The sequence below is a fragment of the Bremia lactucae genome (genome assembly GCF_004359215.1).
Source record: "Bremia lactucae strain SF5 chromosome Unknown BlacSF5_NotPlaced_17_SHOA01000003.1_2250557bp, whole genome shotgun sequence".
Classification (NCBI taxonomy): domain Eukaryota; phylum Oomycota; class Peronosporomycetes; order Peronosporales; family Peronosporaceae; genus Bremia; species Bremia lactucae.
In genome coordinates this window covers 328128-345047 of record NW_027152029.1, presented here as the reverse complement: position 1 = coordinate 345047, position 16920 = coordinate 328128, and the positions used below count along the sequence as shown (strand labels likewise).

Sequence of the window (16920 nt, the reverse complement as noted above, 5' to 3'; positions counted from 1 at the left end):
GCTAGTTTCTTATTGCGTCAATATTACCAAATTTGGTAATATTGGAATTATTAAGTCAAAATTAATAAAGAAAATAATTTTATTAGGAAATCATATTTATGTAACGGGGCACCCCGTCACACTTAGCGACAACTGTGTGTACATCTTGTCAATACACGGCGCCTGACATGCCACCTAAGAGGTTTATTTCTTAAAGAAAATGCAACAATAATGCTTCCAGTATAGGCAAAAGCTTTAAAGGTTAAGATAAAAGTGAGACTAATAGATTCAAGAGTAGATAGCCTTACAAGTGAAGTGCGCACAACCTAAATACACCAAATATCGTAGATATCGCTAAAAAGAGAGCTCGAGATCCTTCGAAGTGCTACTTCTAACTCACCTTTCTCCTGGATCAATGAGTATGTGTTTCTGCGATGGCCATGGGTAAAATATCATCAAGTCAACACATCATCTCCATGATTTTTTTCTACCCACTCGTGATTTTCGACGAAAAGAAGCGTAATCATCGACCGACAAATTTCCCTCAAAAATGGTCCTGACGTCACAGAACGTCAAGTTTAATCTCTATTTGCATGGGACTATTTAATGAACTTTTTGGGGTCGTCTGCGCACTCTCTCGCTTCCTAGCACTTCAGCGTACACTTCGTTTAAAAAAACATTATCTCATCTGAAATCGATGCACCGCTGTAATTTAAGGATTTTCTAAAACTCGTATAATTTCGTGGCGGGTGGTTGTCAAGAAAATATTACAATGTACTCGCCGGAAAAGCTCGAGCGTTTGCTACGGCAGGCGAAGGTGACTACGCAGAGCATCCAAAGGGTGTCGCAGTGGATGCTTACTCATCGTCAGCATATAGCAGAGATAGTTACGATATGGAGTGGTCTTATCCGTGAGGGAGAGACTGAGCATCAGATTGTCTATCTCTACGTGGCCAATGATGCTATGCAGGTCGGCGTGCGCAAATTTGGGCGCCATATTGCTGCAGCATTTGAGCATAACCTTGTCGATATATTCCATCTCATAATGCGAGATGGAGAGGAAAAGGTGAAGCGTTGCGCCATTAAGGTCGTCGGCATCTGGAAGGAGCGTGGAGTTGTGACGCCGCCTCTGCTGGCCATGCTGGAGAACGTGTGCGCCGGTAAATCTCCCGTGTACGTAACCCTTGTAAATGCATACTAGATAAATTGGAGATTGCTCATGGGTACGTGTCTTTCTTGTGCAGAGTGGAGGTCCCTGAGACCGATGAAGAACTCGAAGAGAGGAAAGCTAAAGTTTTGCAGGAAATGACTAGTGATCGGACAGTAGAGCACGTGCTAGAGGATATGCCAGAGGTGGTGGAATCAAGTGTAACCACACAGCTGGCCACACATCTTCAGGATTTGGTTAATGCGACAATAAGTGCCGATATGCTCAGTGACAGGATGTTCCAGTTAGAGTCTAGCATTAGTGTTTTTCATCATGCGTGTGAAGAGCAGAATGTGGAAGAGGAAAAAGATGTTACTATGACTGGACAAAGGCATGAAGCTTTTCCGGCTGCGGGAGGCATTGCCTGGAGCAAGATGGACCAGCAGGTATACGATCTTGATCTAGATAACAGTCGTGGACATGTCGAGCAGTATCGTATTAATCTGACGGACCAGGCAGCGAAGCGGGAAGCTCTTATAAAGAAGCTGCGAGGGCTCAACGCTAAAGACTTGTTCTCATATCCCTCCGATGTGACAACGGAAGTGGATGCGATTCAGCAGGAGCTAGCACTCGAGAAGCTATACGGTATTGCTTGTGAAGCGGAGGCGCTGGAACTTAAGCAGTTGGAAGAACAGCGCGCCGACTTTCGTGCGAGACAAGCATCTATAGCTGCCTCCACTTCGGATCCCTTATACTCTAGCTACCACACAGCCGACGAGCACTATTTACCAAGTGATGCAACATCACCTACCAGAAAAACTATTGGTGGGAACGGCCATCTCAGCTATCGCAGAAATTCTCACGACGAGCTTCGCCGCCACAACAGTGCCTCTGGTGTGGATGATCGATACAATAATCAATATCGATACAATGGGCAAAATGGCCGCTACAACAATTCGACTAGTCAATTCGGTGCAGATTCTCCTTCGACTACGAAGCGACTTAAAATTAATCATTCGCACGTAATGGAGTCTCAAAACGGGCAGTGGCATGACGCCTCTCGTTTTTCGCCTTTACGAAATAGTGGGCACTCAAACCCGTACACTGGCGTAGATAGGGAGCAAATGTCCTTCTCGTCGCAGGTCAATCGATATTCTTCAAGAGACCAATATCAAGTACCCCTGCCGCGCCCAGGACGCCGCACCCGCTGGGACTCGATGCCTGAGGAACGAAGCAATAACAATTTTGAAGCCCGACGATGGTGACTCGTTATACACTTTTAAACATTATAAATATAATCAGTATCGTGCCGTCTAGTACTCATGAAGCAAAATCAAGCAGACCTTAGGGCTCGAACCCTGGACGGCCCTGTGCTCTCCCGACAGAGCTACATGACCGCTGCGTAGCAATGACACCGAAGACTACGCATACGAGTGCACTTCTTGGTTTAAAATTAAATTAAAAAGTGTCCGCGTTGGACTTCCGAGTCCTAATCAAATTCTAGTTTTGAAGCTTTAGGTTTTGTATCCCGCTATAAAACGATTTGTGTCTCCGTCGTCGCCACATGCTAAAGCTCCAGAATGTCTCCCTCAACTTCTATCAATTCTTGTCGAGGTAATGGAAGAGCTGTCTGCATGGGTATTTGTCGGGCAAGCATCGGTAGCGATTTTTGAAAGCCGTTTGACGAGTTAAACGACGCAATATTTCGGTTCTTTTCTCGTGTTTGCAAGGGATCTGTATGAAGAAACGACGCGTGATCTTCACGAGCTAAAGCCTGTTGAGTCAAAGAGACAAAATTAACGCTTTCCGCCGTCAAAGGAGTCTTTGGCTCTGCAGGGCGCTCATCTATATGAGAAGAGTCAGCTCTGTCCTCTTTTTCTTCATCAGACATCTCGCTAGAATTAAGAAGCTGTGAACCCGTGGATAATTCCATCGCGTCACTACTATTTAGGGAATCACGAGGCAAACTCACGACACCTTGACCTGTTGCAATTAATTTTCCCAATGGTGCTTCTTGTGCCTCATCTGGACAACGCTTGGTCGCATTTGATTCTTTTTGTTCGCCGCGTTTTTTACCAAAAAATCCCAAAAATGAGCTCGAAATGGACGACGCAAGCCGACTCATGTGAAAATTTGTCACTTCTCCAACCGATGGCGACGCAAAGTACGTGTGACATGCTCCACACCGCAAGCAAGCGGTAGCAGGGGGCACGTAGCACACTATGAAACATCCAGGACACTTTACATGGATGTTAACGCCCATATCTCGAGCCAAAAAGTTAGTACTGTCTTTTAAGTCCGTGCTGATCTTGTCCAAAGTGGATCGAATTGTATTGTCACATTGCACACACGAGAGATTGTCACCATCATTTAAGAAGCCACACCGCGAACAAAAAATTTCCGCCGGTGCAGTTGTCGTCACAAGCGAGTAGAAGACAAGGTGGCAGTGTGAGCACTTGGACGCATGCCGGTTCAGTGTTCCGCTATACTCCATCACAACTGGTTATATTTTGCAGCATGAATCCAAATAATTTTTTTAACTTACCATTTACCACATTTCCAACTTCCATCTGCCTGCACATCGTGCATTGGAGGCTTCAGTTCTGCCCTGCGAGTCACAAATTCAAAACAAAACAGATTTATCGGTCTGTGGGGTCAAACCTTCATCTTCAGATGCTTCCATACTTGCACATTCCACAAGAAGAGACACTGGGGGCATTTAAAAATGTACTGTACACAATCGTCAAATTAATCAATTTATGTTCACGTCATAATTCAAACAATGCCAGCGGTCACGTACCACGTGCTACAGACAACTTGAATGTCATTCCTGCCCGCAATCGTCTTTTGCTTGAGTGCGCTGGTGTAAAGCAATTGTAAGCTTCATTGTTGAAAAAATCAAGGTCAAATGGAACCCGTACATGCGCCGACTGCTTTCCATTCTGGCTATTTTTTCGAAATGGCAGAAGCAATTACATTAATTCACCTCGAAAGAGTGACTTCAACAATGCGTCTGTGTGTATGACACAAAGACCAACAGTATTACCAGCATTCCTCGATCAAAGGCTTAATCACTTCTGACACGAGTATTGCCGAATGAGCTTTCCAAAGTAGTATTTATCTGTCAATAGATTTGATTTTTCCTTAGCCTATTCTGTAACGGGCTAAAGTTGCCCTAATGTTACACAGTCCCCGTTAAGTGCACTTGGTGTACTTAAGGGGGTGGTCAATTACTTAAATAAAGTAATTAGACCAGCACTCGGGTGTGGTTCACATGACCAACACATGTGTATGTAGTGCACATAGGTGCATTCACATTAGGAGGGATGACGCCTAGCGTCATCCGTTACGCGAGGTACCTAGAAAGATACGCTCGCAATACATATTAGTGTTATCTACAGAGATGACATTTTGATTGGTAAAATAGGTATTTATGTCTAATGTGATTAAATACAAATTAGTCTGAAAACTACTATCTACTAAGTAAGTGCGCACGAGGAGCCGGATTACCGCTCCCGTGACGACACTTAAATAAAGCACTTAGTGCGTTGAGTGAGGTCGCTAACGCGCCAACCACAACTACCTCACTGCACGCAAGAGAAGCAGGTTAAACCGCTTCCTCACTGTGCTAGGATGCGTGTCTAAGTAGAGCGTGGCCGCATTACGACGTGCCCGCTTACACTTGGCAGCACTTGAAATTCTTCCCACGACCCGCATCTCTGCTGTGTGTACGTGAGGATGAGCCTCAATACTGATTGGGCTCATTTCCCCCACCTCTCCGAACATCAATGGGAGGTGGTAGGGCACTGGCGCAGGGACTTGGTAAACAAGCCCTGACCAGGCTCCTGGGTAGTCTTTTAGAGCAACATATTGCTCAGTTGGAGCAGTTTAAGGCATTCGTGCTCGGACAGCGGAGAGCCGCGTCCGAGGTATAGAGCCATACTGCGGCGGAGTCCATCACTCAGACTCAGGATGAGCTGAGGCATTAGCAGGATCGGAGCGAGGCTCTCAACATGACTGTTGATATGCTCTCTGCCCGGCCGCATCAGCTGAAGCCCATTCGGATGGACCCGCCCAAGTTCGATGGAACTGCAGCGTACACGATTGTCCACTGACTTTTAGCCGTGGAGTAATGTGGTGTTGCACAGCTAATCGCGGACGACAGCTGGATGGTGTTGTACGCCATGTCGCATCTGCGCGGTAAGGCCTCAGAGTGGGCTTACTCGGCGCTTATGGCAGACAGAAAGGCGACCCCTACATGGGCGATCTTCAAAGCAAAGATTCGCGCCATGTACCAGCCGCCAAACAACGAAGTGTTGCTGCAGGCGCACTTCTTCGGAGCGCGACAGGCGAAGCGATCTCTGCAAGAGTATGTGCAAGAGATGCGCTCGCTGTCGGCGTCCATTACTGTAGGTCCGATTCCGGAGCACATTAAGCTGTCCACGTTTATGAACGGACTACGGCATGGCCCATCGCGACAGGCCCTTTTCAGGAAGGTGCCGTCGACGATGGCATAATCAATTCAAATTGCCTTGGTTGAGGAGCAATCCTACAACAGTGCCTCGGCGACAGCTTGGTATAAGCCGTCGGGCGAGAGGTTAGATGCCACTCCTATGGAGTTGGGCAATGCAGACGTGGTCTGTATGAATGCGGCAAGCGCGGCTATATGATGGCTCGCTGCTATGCCAGGGTCCCTGCTGGATAAAGACGCCCAGCAAGAGAACTCCCTTCCCAAAGGGCGGTGGCGAGAACCAGCTTGCGAGACGCATGAGCATCGACCACTGAGGGGTCGGGAAATGCAGGAGTGCAGTAGGGGCAGGATTTCCTACTGACGAGGACTTTAAGGTACCTCGAAGTACAGAGTTATCGAACAAATGGGTAGCATAGTCCCTGAGGTCTCTAAATTTCAGACCTCAACCCTGCTGGTCTATAGCGCTCCAGTGCGAGGCTATGACCAAGTGATGACCCTCCTAATAGATTTGGGTGCATCACAAAATTTGTAAAACTCGCGGCTTTAAGAAATAGACCGGCGATGTTTGAGTCGCTTTGCCAAGATGGCAAGCGAGAAGAGGCAACCCTTCGTTTAGCGAAAGGGGAGCTCGTGATGTCTGAGGGAGTTAAAGTTGTACTCGCATTCAGTTTTAGTGACTTCTCTTGTAAAGAGAAGTTCACAGTGGTAGGTATGGAGAGTCCGTATGACCTTATCCTAGGCATGCCATAGTTGGCAAAGCACCAACCATGGATAGACTGGCGTATACGCACAGTTGCGAACTCTACGCTGGACACCGGAAAGGATGTGCTCTTGCAAGAGGTCTATGCAACTGATGTCGTGTCCGACACAGTTGAGGGTGCATTGACGGAATTTCGAACGTCACCTAAGTCCTACTCAGCTCCTATAGATTAGCGTAGTAAAAAAGACGATGATAAGCAGTCATGCGTCCAATGGTCCTGCATAGAGCCAAGAGTCTGTAGCAGTAGATAACGAGCTGACAGGAAGTCAAGCTTCGCATAAACCGGCCCAGTGCCTCGATCCAGGTGCGGTTTTAAGGGGTGCGTTAGCCAGGAGAGCAACGGCATTCGCTTCCCAGTCAAAGGTCGGGGTGACTAGAAGAACGAATACTCGACTGATTAGGACGATCAAAGGCACGTCTAAACGAGTGACCTTCGGATCAGTCTCTAATAAAGAGGACGGGCCTTCGAACGAGGTGTTCGAGGCCGTCAAAGACGAAATTGCGGAGGCATCCTCAGTTGAGGTGCTCCGGCAAGTCTTTAAATCTGCCGAGGAGATAGTAAATCTCCCGGAGATGTCGTGGGATCTGTTCCTTGCCGAATTAAAGGAGACGCGGTCAACGTCATCATCATCCTTCTGCATGAGCGCGCTGCCAATTGCAAAATTACTTGCAGCGCAGACGACGCTAAAGGGCTTATCCGCGTCTGGCAATGCCAAGACCGGTGCCTCTACATAAGACTGCTTCGGGTATCTCAGGGACCCTTATGACGCAATTTTGCAAGTTGACGTATAATTGGGCGTCCTTTAAAGTCTGCAACACAGCATCTATGACGATTGTGCGGCTCTATTGCGCTCAGCCCGTCCTCGGCCCTACTATGCACGAATACATCGTCAAAGTAATGGGGCGCGAAGGCACGGTGGGTGCTGACGCATCACGTGAGCCACCACTCGGTTGAATGTCGCTGGTGCGTTTTTCAACCCTTGGGGCATCACAAGCCACTCCCAAAACATACCGCTTCGGGTGCTTGCTGCCGTTTTGGCTACATCGGAATCTATTATGAGTACCTGATAGTAGCCATCCTTCAAATCCAACGCGGAAAAGATAGTTGGCTTTCCCATGGAGTTCAACAAGACATCTTTCCGCGGGATTGGCGTTTGCGCCGGTATGGTCGCCGTGTTCAGCTTTTTCTAAGCATGAAGTACGCGCCATCCACCTGTGGCTTTACGCACACAAAAGGTCGGGCTGCAGTGAGGCGATTTGCTCTCACGCGCATGTCCCGCCTTGGCTCGCTTGTCGAAGAACTCATTGATATAATTGACTTGTTCTTTCGGCAGCGGCCATTGCCTGGTCATACAATACTTGGTGCCAGGTTTGAGGTCTATCTCGTGCCCGATGCCCCTATCTGCTGGTAGGCGGCTCGGCACTTCTTCTGGGAACACATCGCGATGTTTCCACATAACCTCAAAGAACGGACTTTCTCTCAAGGCATCCCAGCCTTGAGCAGCGAAGCGCTTCTTTTTGTCCGTTTCTCGGACGCTCTCGTCCATTATGGACGACGAGCAACAGTCCAGCAAGTTCTCTTCTGGAACTGGTGCGACTATTTCGTTGATCTTTCCTTCCTAATGTGAATGCTTCTGTGCATCACATACACAAGGGTGGGTCCAATTACTTTATTTAAGTAATTGACCATCCCCTTAAGTACACAAAGTGTACTTGACGGGGACTGTGCAACATTATAGCAACTTCAGCCCATTACAACAACGACGTTTACAATTCTCGCATCACGTCGGCCTTGTATCTCTGGTTTGCAACAAGATGTACCATCTTGCTGAATTTGTCTACAAAAACAAGGATTTGATTGTTTTTGTGAACGTCTTCGGGAAAACCGAAGACGAAGTCCATAGATACAGACTGCCAACATTCTGCCTGAAGTGGTAGAGGTTGGAGAGGTGCACGGGAGGAACGGCTAGGCTTCACCCGTTGACATACCTCGCAAACACGAATGTACTTGCGCACGAACTGAAACTGGCGGGGTCAGTAAAAGTCGCGACTAACTGTGACATTAGTTTTCTCACGTCCACGATGCTCACTTGTTGATGCATCGTAACAGTCATACATGATGAGCAAGCGCAAATCCTTGTGAGTTGGGACGACGACACGTGGAGTGTCTCCGGCAACGGCTGTGTAGTAGAGTAAGCCGTTGTGTGTTGTGTATCGATCGGATGACGATCGATATATAAGCCGGTAAATCTTTAAAAGATTTATCGGATGGATTCATCAGATGATCTATTAAACGCTGAAGGTCTTATTTTCTGTGTAGGCTTTTTTTATGTCATCAAAAGAAAGTTGTTGATGGAACGCTTGTAATGAGTTTTTCAACAGTTGGATTCTTTCCACTGTTCGAGTGCGCAGCCGGCTTGAAATCGGGTCGGCGTGATAACGCATCAGCGACGACATTAAGTCGTCCTGCTTTAAATTCCACGGAGAAATAATACTCCGCGAAGAAGGATAGCCACCTCGCCATTCTTTGCGAGAGGTGTGGGCTTTTGCGGCCGTGCGTAACGACGGTTGGTCCGTATATAAACGATGAACGGTCTATCTTTGAGGAGAAAGACCCTAAACTTAGCCAGTGCATATTTCATGGCAAGGAGTTCCTTGTCATGCACTGGATAATTGCGTGCAGCTGGTTGCAGCTGACGCGATTGGCAACAGACGACGCACTAGACGCACTCCGCGCCGTCTGTATCGTATTGCAATAACACACAGCCGATTGCGAAATCGCTGGCATCGCAGACCACATGGAATGGTCTGTCTCGATCTGCAACCGCTAAGATGGGCGATTGCATTTCTCATCTTTTTTCAAGATACGAGAAAGATGAACTGTCACCTCGGCATAATTGCGGGAGTACTTGTGCAAGTACGCCGCTAATCCAAGGTACTTTCTAGGTCCCTTGACATCGACTGGTACTGGCCATTCGGTAATTGCCTTGATCTTTTCGGGATTAAAGCGCACGCCGTGTATTCCGACGATGCATTCAAGAAGTGGTATTTCGCTTGCAGCGAATATACACTTCTTGAGATTTGCATACAACTTATGCTTTCGCATAAGTGTAAGAACCTGACGAACGTGAGTTTTATGAACTTCCACGTCCGTCTTACCGTCCATGGCCCGGCTATGGACGAATACATCGTCGAAATAACTCGGTGCGAAATCCCGCACCGGTCTCAACAGATTTGTTACGCATCTGCTGAATGTTGCAGGGGCGTTACTAAGCCCTTGAGGCATCACTATCCATTCCCAGAGCATCCCACTGGGAGTGCTCACTGGTGTGTATGGGATGTCCCGTTCACGCATAAGGATTTGATAGAACCCTTATATCAGATCCATAGACGAAAAGATCGTATTCTTAGACATACCATCTATGATAACGTCTTTTCTAGGTATCGGCGTTTGAGTCGGTACCGTCGCAGCATTCAGTTTATTGAATGCGTGCACTATCCGCCACCCTCCTGTGGCCTTTCACACACAGAAGGCGGACCGCAATGTGGGGAGGTTGACTCCCTTACATGGCCCGCTTTTAATCGATCGATAAAGGATTTTTCGATCGCAAGTTCTTGTTCACGAGGTAGTGGCCACATCTTCATGACACAGTACTTCAAGCCCGGTTTAAGCTTAATCTTATGTCGAGTGCCATTATCCTTAGGCAACTCGCATGGAACTATTTTAGGGAGTACATCCCTGAATTCATTCAAATTTTTGTATGTAGGATTTGTCTTAAGTAACTCCCAGGATTGAGTAGAATATCTCTCAATCCGAGTCGTCACATCGAGGACACTTTCGTCCATCAATGAGCTGCTGAGATCCCGTTCGTTCTCTATAAAAATTAGCGCTGACCGAATATCGATTACGTATTCGTCCTCTGTGACGAGTACGTAGATCTGCTTGATTCTACCACTATGGATATCTCTCAAGAACCGCTTAGGTTCTAGGGTTGGTATTGAGTTATCTCCGAAGTTAACTTCGGAGGCGCATACAGATCAAGAGTATTCCTTACCCGTCTTTAACCAAAACATTCAATGTCTCAGTTTCTTCCTGGGACTTCTTTTATACAGGCTGGCGAGGGATTAATCCCTCGGGAAGTTGAAGTCTAGTCACTTTAGCGTTAACTATTTGAGGAGGTTTCTCCTCAAGTACGTGGGGAATTATTCTCTCAACGTCTTCCGAATGTGATTGCGCTATCACAGTCGGGTCCTATACGGTCGACTCTCTACCAGACTTAGGATTATCGTGTTGTCCATTTTGGGCAACCGGTATCTTCCTTGAATGTCGCTCGCTAGGCGTACATTCATGTCTCAATTCACTCGACTTATTCGAGTGGTGGACCTTAGGCGCTGCCTGTGCATTTGCAACAACCGCCGGCAGCTGACTCCACAGTGTGATTAGTAGAATCACACTGTGATCTTGTGCAGTCGTACAAACGACCGTACCACAAGTGAGGCCATCGCACTCACTCGTACATCCACACACTTGTGGACGCTCCAAGACGTTCATCAGAAAATTATCTGATGAACAAGTAGCAGGCATTTTTACGGATCGATGTTGCCAGCTGATTCTTGGCTCATATTTTGTGAACCAAGGTAAATCTAAAATGACATCAAATTTGTCATCCAAATCCAGTACGATGAAATCATCATCGTACTGTAAATCATTTAAACGAGTAGTTAAATTTCACTTCGCGTTTCATCACTGTTATCGATGCGCCTGCCGCTAGACGCACCGTCATCCTCGTTGGAGGGATGTCGCGCTCAAGGTATTTGAACCTACGACCCTCTAGCGACTGACGACGAGTAAATTTTTTCGACGCCATACAATCTACCAGGGCCCTAAGTGACAAATGGTTTGTCACTTTTGATGAGGGATACCTCATCGCCAGGTGCAGAGACACATAATGATTGTGTGTCGGGAACAACTTTAGTCAAGAGATTTGCAATTTCTCTTTAGGTTGCTGGATCAGTAGGGCGTTGCGCCCCTGCTGACCCCGACCATTTTTTGGCGGTCCGCCTCGCTGTTGCGATTCGCAACATCGTCGGACCCGCGACCGTTGCCCTTTCTTGCATACGATCCAAAATTACGTTCAGTATCTTTCGGTGCTGGGCGTGCGGCACTACACTCATGAGCGTAGTGTCCTAATTTTTGGCAGCGATGGCATTTCTGCAATCGCTATTTGTTCGAACAGCAAGGTCTCTCGCTTTCGACGTAAGCGAGGTCCATGGATTCTGGACCTCCTAACTCGTGTCGTCTTGGAGGACGATACGATGTCGAGGATAGACTGGCGTACACGCGCAGTTGCGAACTCTACGCAGGACACCGGAAAGGATGTGCTCCTGCGTGAGGCTTATGCAACTGATGTCGTGTACAACACAGTTGAGGGTGCGTTGACGAGATGTCAAACGTCTCCAGTCCTACCCAGCTCGTGGAGACTGGGGTAGTGAAAAAGACGATGACAAGTAGTCATGCGTCTGAATGTCCTGCACAGAGCCGAAAGCCTGTGGCAGTAGACGGCGAGCTGACAGGAAGTCAAGCGTCCCATGAACCAGAACAGTGCTCAGAGCCTGGTGCGGTTGGAAGGTGTACGTTAGCCAGTAGAGCAACGGCACCCGCTTCCCAGAAAAAGGTCGTGGTGACTCGAAGACTGAGTACCCGACAGATTAGGATGATCAAAGGCACGTCAAACGAGTGACCTTCGGATCAAACTCTAATAAAGAGGACGGGCCTTCGAACGAGGTGCTCGAGGCCGTCAAAGACGAAATTGCAGAGGCATCTTCAGTTGAGGTGCTCCGGCAAGTCTTTAAATCTGCCGAGGAGAAAGTAAATTTCCTGGAGATGTCTGCCGTGGGATCTGTTCCTTGCCGAATTAAAGGAAGGAAAGATCCACGAAATAGTCGCACGAGTTCCAAGAGAGAACTTGGTGGACTGTTGCTCGTCGTCCACAATGGACGAGAGCGTCCTAGAAACGGACAAAAAGAAGCGGTTCGCTGCTCAGGGCTGGGATGCCTTGAGAGATTCGTGCATAGTAGGGCCGAGGACGGGCTGAGCGAAATAGAGTCGCACAAGCGCCATTTAGACGCTGTATTGCAGACTGTGAAGGTCGCGCAATTGTACGTCAACTTGCAACAGTGCGTAAAAGGGGATTCTGAGATACCTGTGGGGGCGCATGGTGAGGGGGGGGGTTACAAATGGTGTACGAGCAGACCGGACAAGGTAAAATCGGTAAAGGAATGGCCAATCCCACGACGTGTGAAGGATTTGCGCCAATTCCTAGGGCTCGCTAATTACTTGCATAAATATAGCAAGAATTTTGCTGAGCGAACTAAACATCGTCTGACCTCCTTCAAATAGACGCAGAATGGGATTGGTTAAAAGAAAAAAAAGGACGGTTTTACATCAGCGCAGCAATCTCTTGTAGAGGCACCGGTATTGGCATTGCCAGGCGCGGATAAGCCCTTTAGCGTCGTCTGCAGTGCAAGTAATTTTGCAATCGGCAGCTCGCTCATGCAGAAGGATAATTACGGTGATGACTGTGTCATTTCTTATCAGTCCCGGCTTTTAAAAGCTGCAGAACTGGATGACCCTGTGCATGACAAGGAGCTACTTTCAATAACGAATGCTCTTGAAAAATTTCGAGTGCACCTACTGGGCACCGAACCATTTGTGGTTTATATGGATCACGCATCCCTGCGGACCGCAATAAACTCACCGCACCTCTCGGCAGAATGGCAAGACGGCTTACATTTTTCTCTGAATTAATTTTTAAAGTTGAATACAAGCCGGGTAAGTCGAATATCTTGGCTGACGCTTTATTGCGTAGACCAGACTTCGAGGTAAGACACCAGGAAAGCGTCTCTCGTGCTAAGGCACAAGTTGAGTCGTCAACATTGGCAGCCATGAAGGTCTACCACGTGACGAGCTCATTAGCCTCTAAAATAAAAGTGAGCTACAGTCAGGATGACCATTGTCGCCTGCTGTTGGATCACTTCGGTGGACGAAAGGTTTCCCTTCAGTCGCACCTGAAAGCTAAGTTAAATCGCTTTAGCTACAGCAATGGCCTGTTATGGCATCAGCTATCACCTTGTGATCCCTTGAGAATCTATGTGCCTCATGACACAGATCTCAAGCTGATGATCCTTCACGAGCTCCATGATGCGCCATCTAGTGGGCATTTGGGCCGTGAAAAGATATATTTACGAGTGTCAGAGGGATTTTGGTGGCCACTCCTATATAGATGGGTGGCCAACTTTATTCGCTCTTGCGAACAGTGTCAGCGCATTAAGCCTGAACCGTCCAGCAGTGCGCCACTGAAGCCGCTACCAACTGTTGGAAGTCAGTAAGTCTGGACTTCATGTTTGGCATGCCACCCGATCATAAGGGTCGGACGGGGCTCTTCGTCTTTGTAGACAGACTGAGCAAAACGGTGCATTTAGCACCATGTAAAACATCGATTACAGGCAAGGAGGCAGCTCTCTTGTTCCTTAATCATGTATACCGACTACACGGGATGTCTGAGTTTATAGTATCGGACCGGGATCCACACTTTTACGACTGATTTTTGGCGTCATGCGTTTGAGCTGCTAGATAGCAAGCTCCACATGTCGTCCGCAGATCATACCCAGACCGATGGCCGAACAGAACGTGCCAATCGGATTTTGGCGGATGTCTTACGCACTATAGCAACCCCCAAAAAGTGGAGCAAGTAATTGACCTTTGGAGTTCGCTATAAATAACAGTGTCCACGCCAGTTCGGTGAGACCCCGTTTTTTATTAACAGACTGCGCCATCATCGGACGCCAGTCTCGTTTGTGCGCAGCCCGAGTCTTAGTGGGGGAGGGCCCTTCACTACGCTCAGTGCGAAAGAGGGACATAGTTTTGTCAATATGACGATGACCCGCGAGGGTATCATCTTAACGACAGAAACTTGCCCTAGTGACCCTGCCAGTTTAGCAGTGGTCAATAAAACCACACCTTATGACCGATCTCTCGGCGGTATCATAGGCAAGTTTGATGCTGAAAGCGTGAGCGAGGCTCAACGCTTTGTGTATGAGCGATTAGTCATCACACGAAAAGTCCGTGACGCGATGGCAAGCGCACAGGACAAGCAAAAAGAATATGCTGACCGAAATGGTCGCAAAAATAATGAACGCTTTAGAGTGGGTGAAAATGTACTATCAAGTACTGATACCCTGCCTAAAAATGCAATGTCTGTACTACCTGGAGGTACTGCGAAGTTGTTGCCGCGTTTCTTTGGGCCCTTTACGGTGGTAGAAGAGGTTGGAGACCAAAATTATAGGCTCACCCTTCCCCCGTGTACTAAGACGCACCCCGTATTTTACGTGGGTCGTCTAAAACGGTATGTAGACCCAAATGAGGTCACATACCCCCATCTGTCTAAGGAGACCGATGGTGATGCCGACTGTGAGTCGAGCGTCGTTCGGCGAAACACTAGCAGCCGACCGACGCCTCCCACTACGAACAGGACTCGGAGAGCGAGGACATCACGCGAGTAACGCGGACCCCTCAGCATTTTCCACTCAATGAGGTCCAAGCGAGTCTTTAGGCGTTCATAACCCTGACGAGCCTTCGCTCGGACATCAAAAATATCCGAGGTCAGTCGCGAGACTTGACCCTCGCATTCCGCAATACATCGTTTAGCAGCGCTTAAGGCCTGTGATTGAACGGACGAGGGTAAGGCAGCCGCGAGTAGGTGGCCGAGATCGCCAATCCTATCGGGCGCCGCCTGCACTAATGGATGAGGGTGGGAATTAATGCTTTCTTGTTGAAAGGTTGCTTGCCCACCGCTACGTGTGGCAAAGGTATCAGATCCTCGCCCAATGGAGAGGTTACCCGAAGAGTTTCAACTCTTGGGAACCGATCGATACCCTACGTATTGATGTGCCCGGCTTGGTGACTGCCTATGAAAAGGAGCACCAGCCGAGGCCTCTTCGCTAGTCTCAAATGGACTAGCAGAAGCAGCGTTGTGAGAAGAAACAGGCGGTACAATACCGCCCATGATTTTTTTCACACGCAAGCGGGCGAAATTAATTCGTTTGCGACCGCTGTTTTATCGCATCAGAATGCGGATGAATGCGGCGCGAGAATTCTGCCTCGTATTGGTCGGGCGTTTCATTCGAACGCAATACGACCGGGATCGTGAAAATACGCTCAAGCGATTTTTCCTGAGCCCCATATGACTTAAAGACGCCGTAATAAATATGCGCGTCTAGAAGAGCGCGCTCTAGGAGCGACGCTCTTGGCCCGTTTTAANCGTTTTACGTCTGGTTTTTGGCGACATGTGTTCGAGCTGCTAGGTAGCAAGCTCCACATGTCGACCGCAGATCATCCCCAGACCGATGGCCAAACAGAACGTGCCAATCGGGTCGTGGCGGATGTCTTACGCACTATAGCAACTCCCAAAGAGTGGAGCAAGCAATTGCCCTTTGTGGAGTTCGCTATAAATAACAGTGTCCACGCCAGTACGGGTGAGACACCGTTTTATATTAACGGACTGCGCCATCCTCGGACGCCAGTCTCGTTTGTGCGCAGCCCGAGTCTTAGTGGGGGAGGGCCCCTCACTATGCTCGGTGCGAAAGAGGGACATAGTTTCGTCAATATGACGATGACCCATGAGGGTATCATCTCAAAGACAGAAACTTGCCCTAGTGACCCTGCCAGTTTAGCAGTGGTCAATAAAACTACGCCTTATGACCGACCTCTTGGCGGTATCATAGGCGAGTTTGATGCTAAAAGCGTGAGCGAGGCTCAACGCTTTGTGGATGAGCGATTAGCCATCACACGTAAAGTCCGTGACGCAATGGCAAGCGCACAGGACAAGCAAAAAGAATATGCGGACCGAAATGGTCGCAAAAATAATGAACGCTTTAGAGTGGGTGAAAATGTACTATTAAGTACTGCTACCCTACCTAAGAATGCAATTTCTGTACTACCTGGAGGTACTACGAAGTTTTTGCCGCGTTTCATTGGGCCCTTTACGGTGGTAGAAGAGGTTGGAGACCTAAATTATAGACTCCCCCTTCCCCCGTATATGAAGACGCACCCCCGTACTTTACGTGGGTCGTCTAAAACGGTATGTAAACCCAAATGAGGTCACATACCCCCATCCGTCTAAGGAGACCGATGGTGATGCTGACTGTGAGTCGAGCGTCGTTCGGCGAAACACTAGCAGCCGACCGACGCCTCCCACTACGAACAGGACTCGGAGAGCGAGGACATCACGCGAGTAACGCGGATCCCTCAGCATTTTCCACTCAATGAGGTCCAATCGAGTCTTTAGGCTATTAGAAAAATAGTACTAATTAGCATTTCATAACCCTGATGCATCCTTAAACCCTGTTAACGCGATTTCAGCAGAAGCCGGCGTTTCGACAAAGGCATTAGACGCTGCCGGCGTGGTAACGCCGCGGGTGCGCTTAGTGCGAAGTTGAGTGGGCGGCTTCGCAGACGACCCACCAACGCGGCCTCTTTTAGATGGCATCTTTGGCGCCGTGTAT

The 16920-nt window shown here is 48.3% G+C and overlaps 2 protein-coding genes across 2 annotated transcripts; one reads left to right on the top strand and one right to left on the bottom strand.

The window, feature by feature from the left end:
- Nucleotides 1-702: 702 nt before the first annotated feature.
- On the bottom strand, nt 703-4067 carry CCR75_008294 (uncharacterized protein; the record flags this gene model as incomplete). Its single annotated transcript, XM_067966348.1, has 7 exons — nt 703-1162; nt 1235-2402; nt 2470-3609; nt 3672-3734; nt 3812-3856; nt 3927-4007; nt 4048-4067. 5 exons carry the CDS (start codon nt 4065-4067, stop codon nt 2694-2696), a joined length of 1125 nt encoding a protein of 374 aa, XP_067822288.1. The 3' UTR covers nt 703-1162; nt 1235-2402; nt 2470-2693.
- CCR75_008295 (uncharacterized protein) lies at nt 752-2391 on the top strand (the record flags this gene model as incomplete). Its single annotated transcript, XM_067966349.1, has 2 exons — nt 752-1152; nt 1224-2391. The coding sequence occupies 2 exons, from the start codon at nt 752-754 to the stop codon at nt 2389-2391; spliced, it is 1569 nt and encodes a 522-aa protein (XP_067822289.1).
- Nucleotides 4068-16920: the final 12853 nt, after the last annotated feature.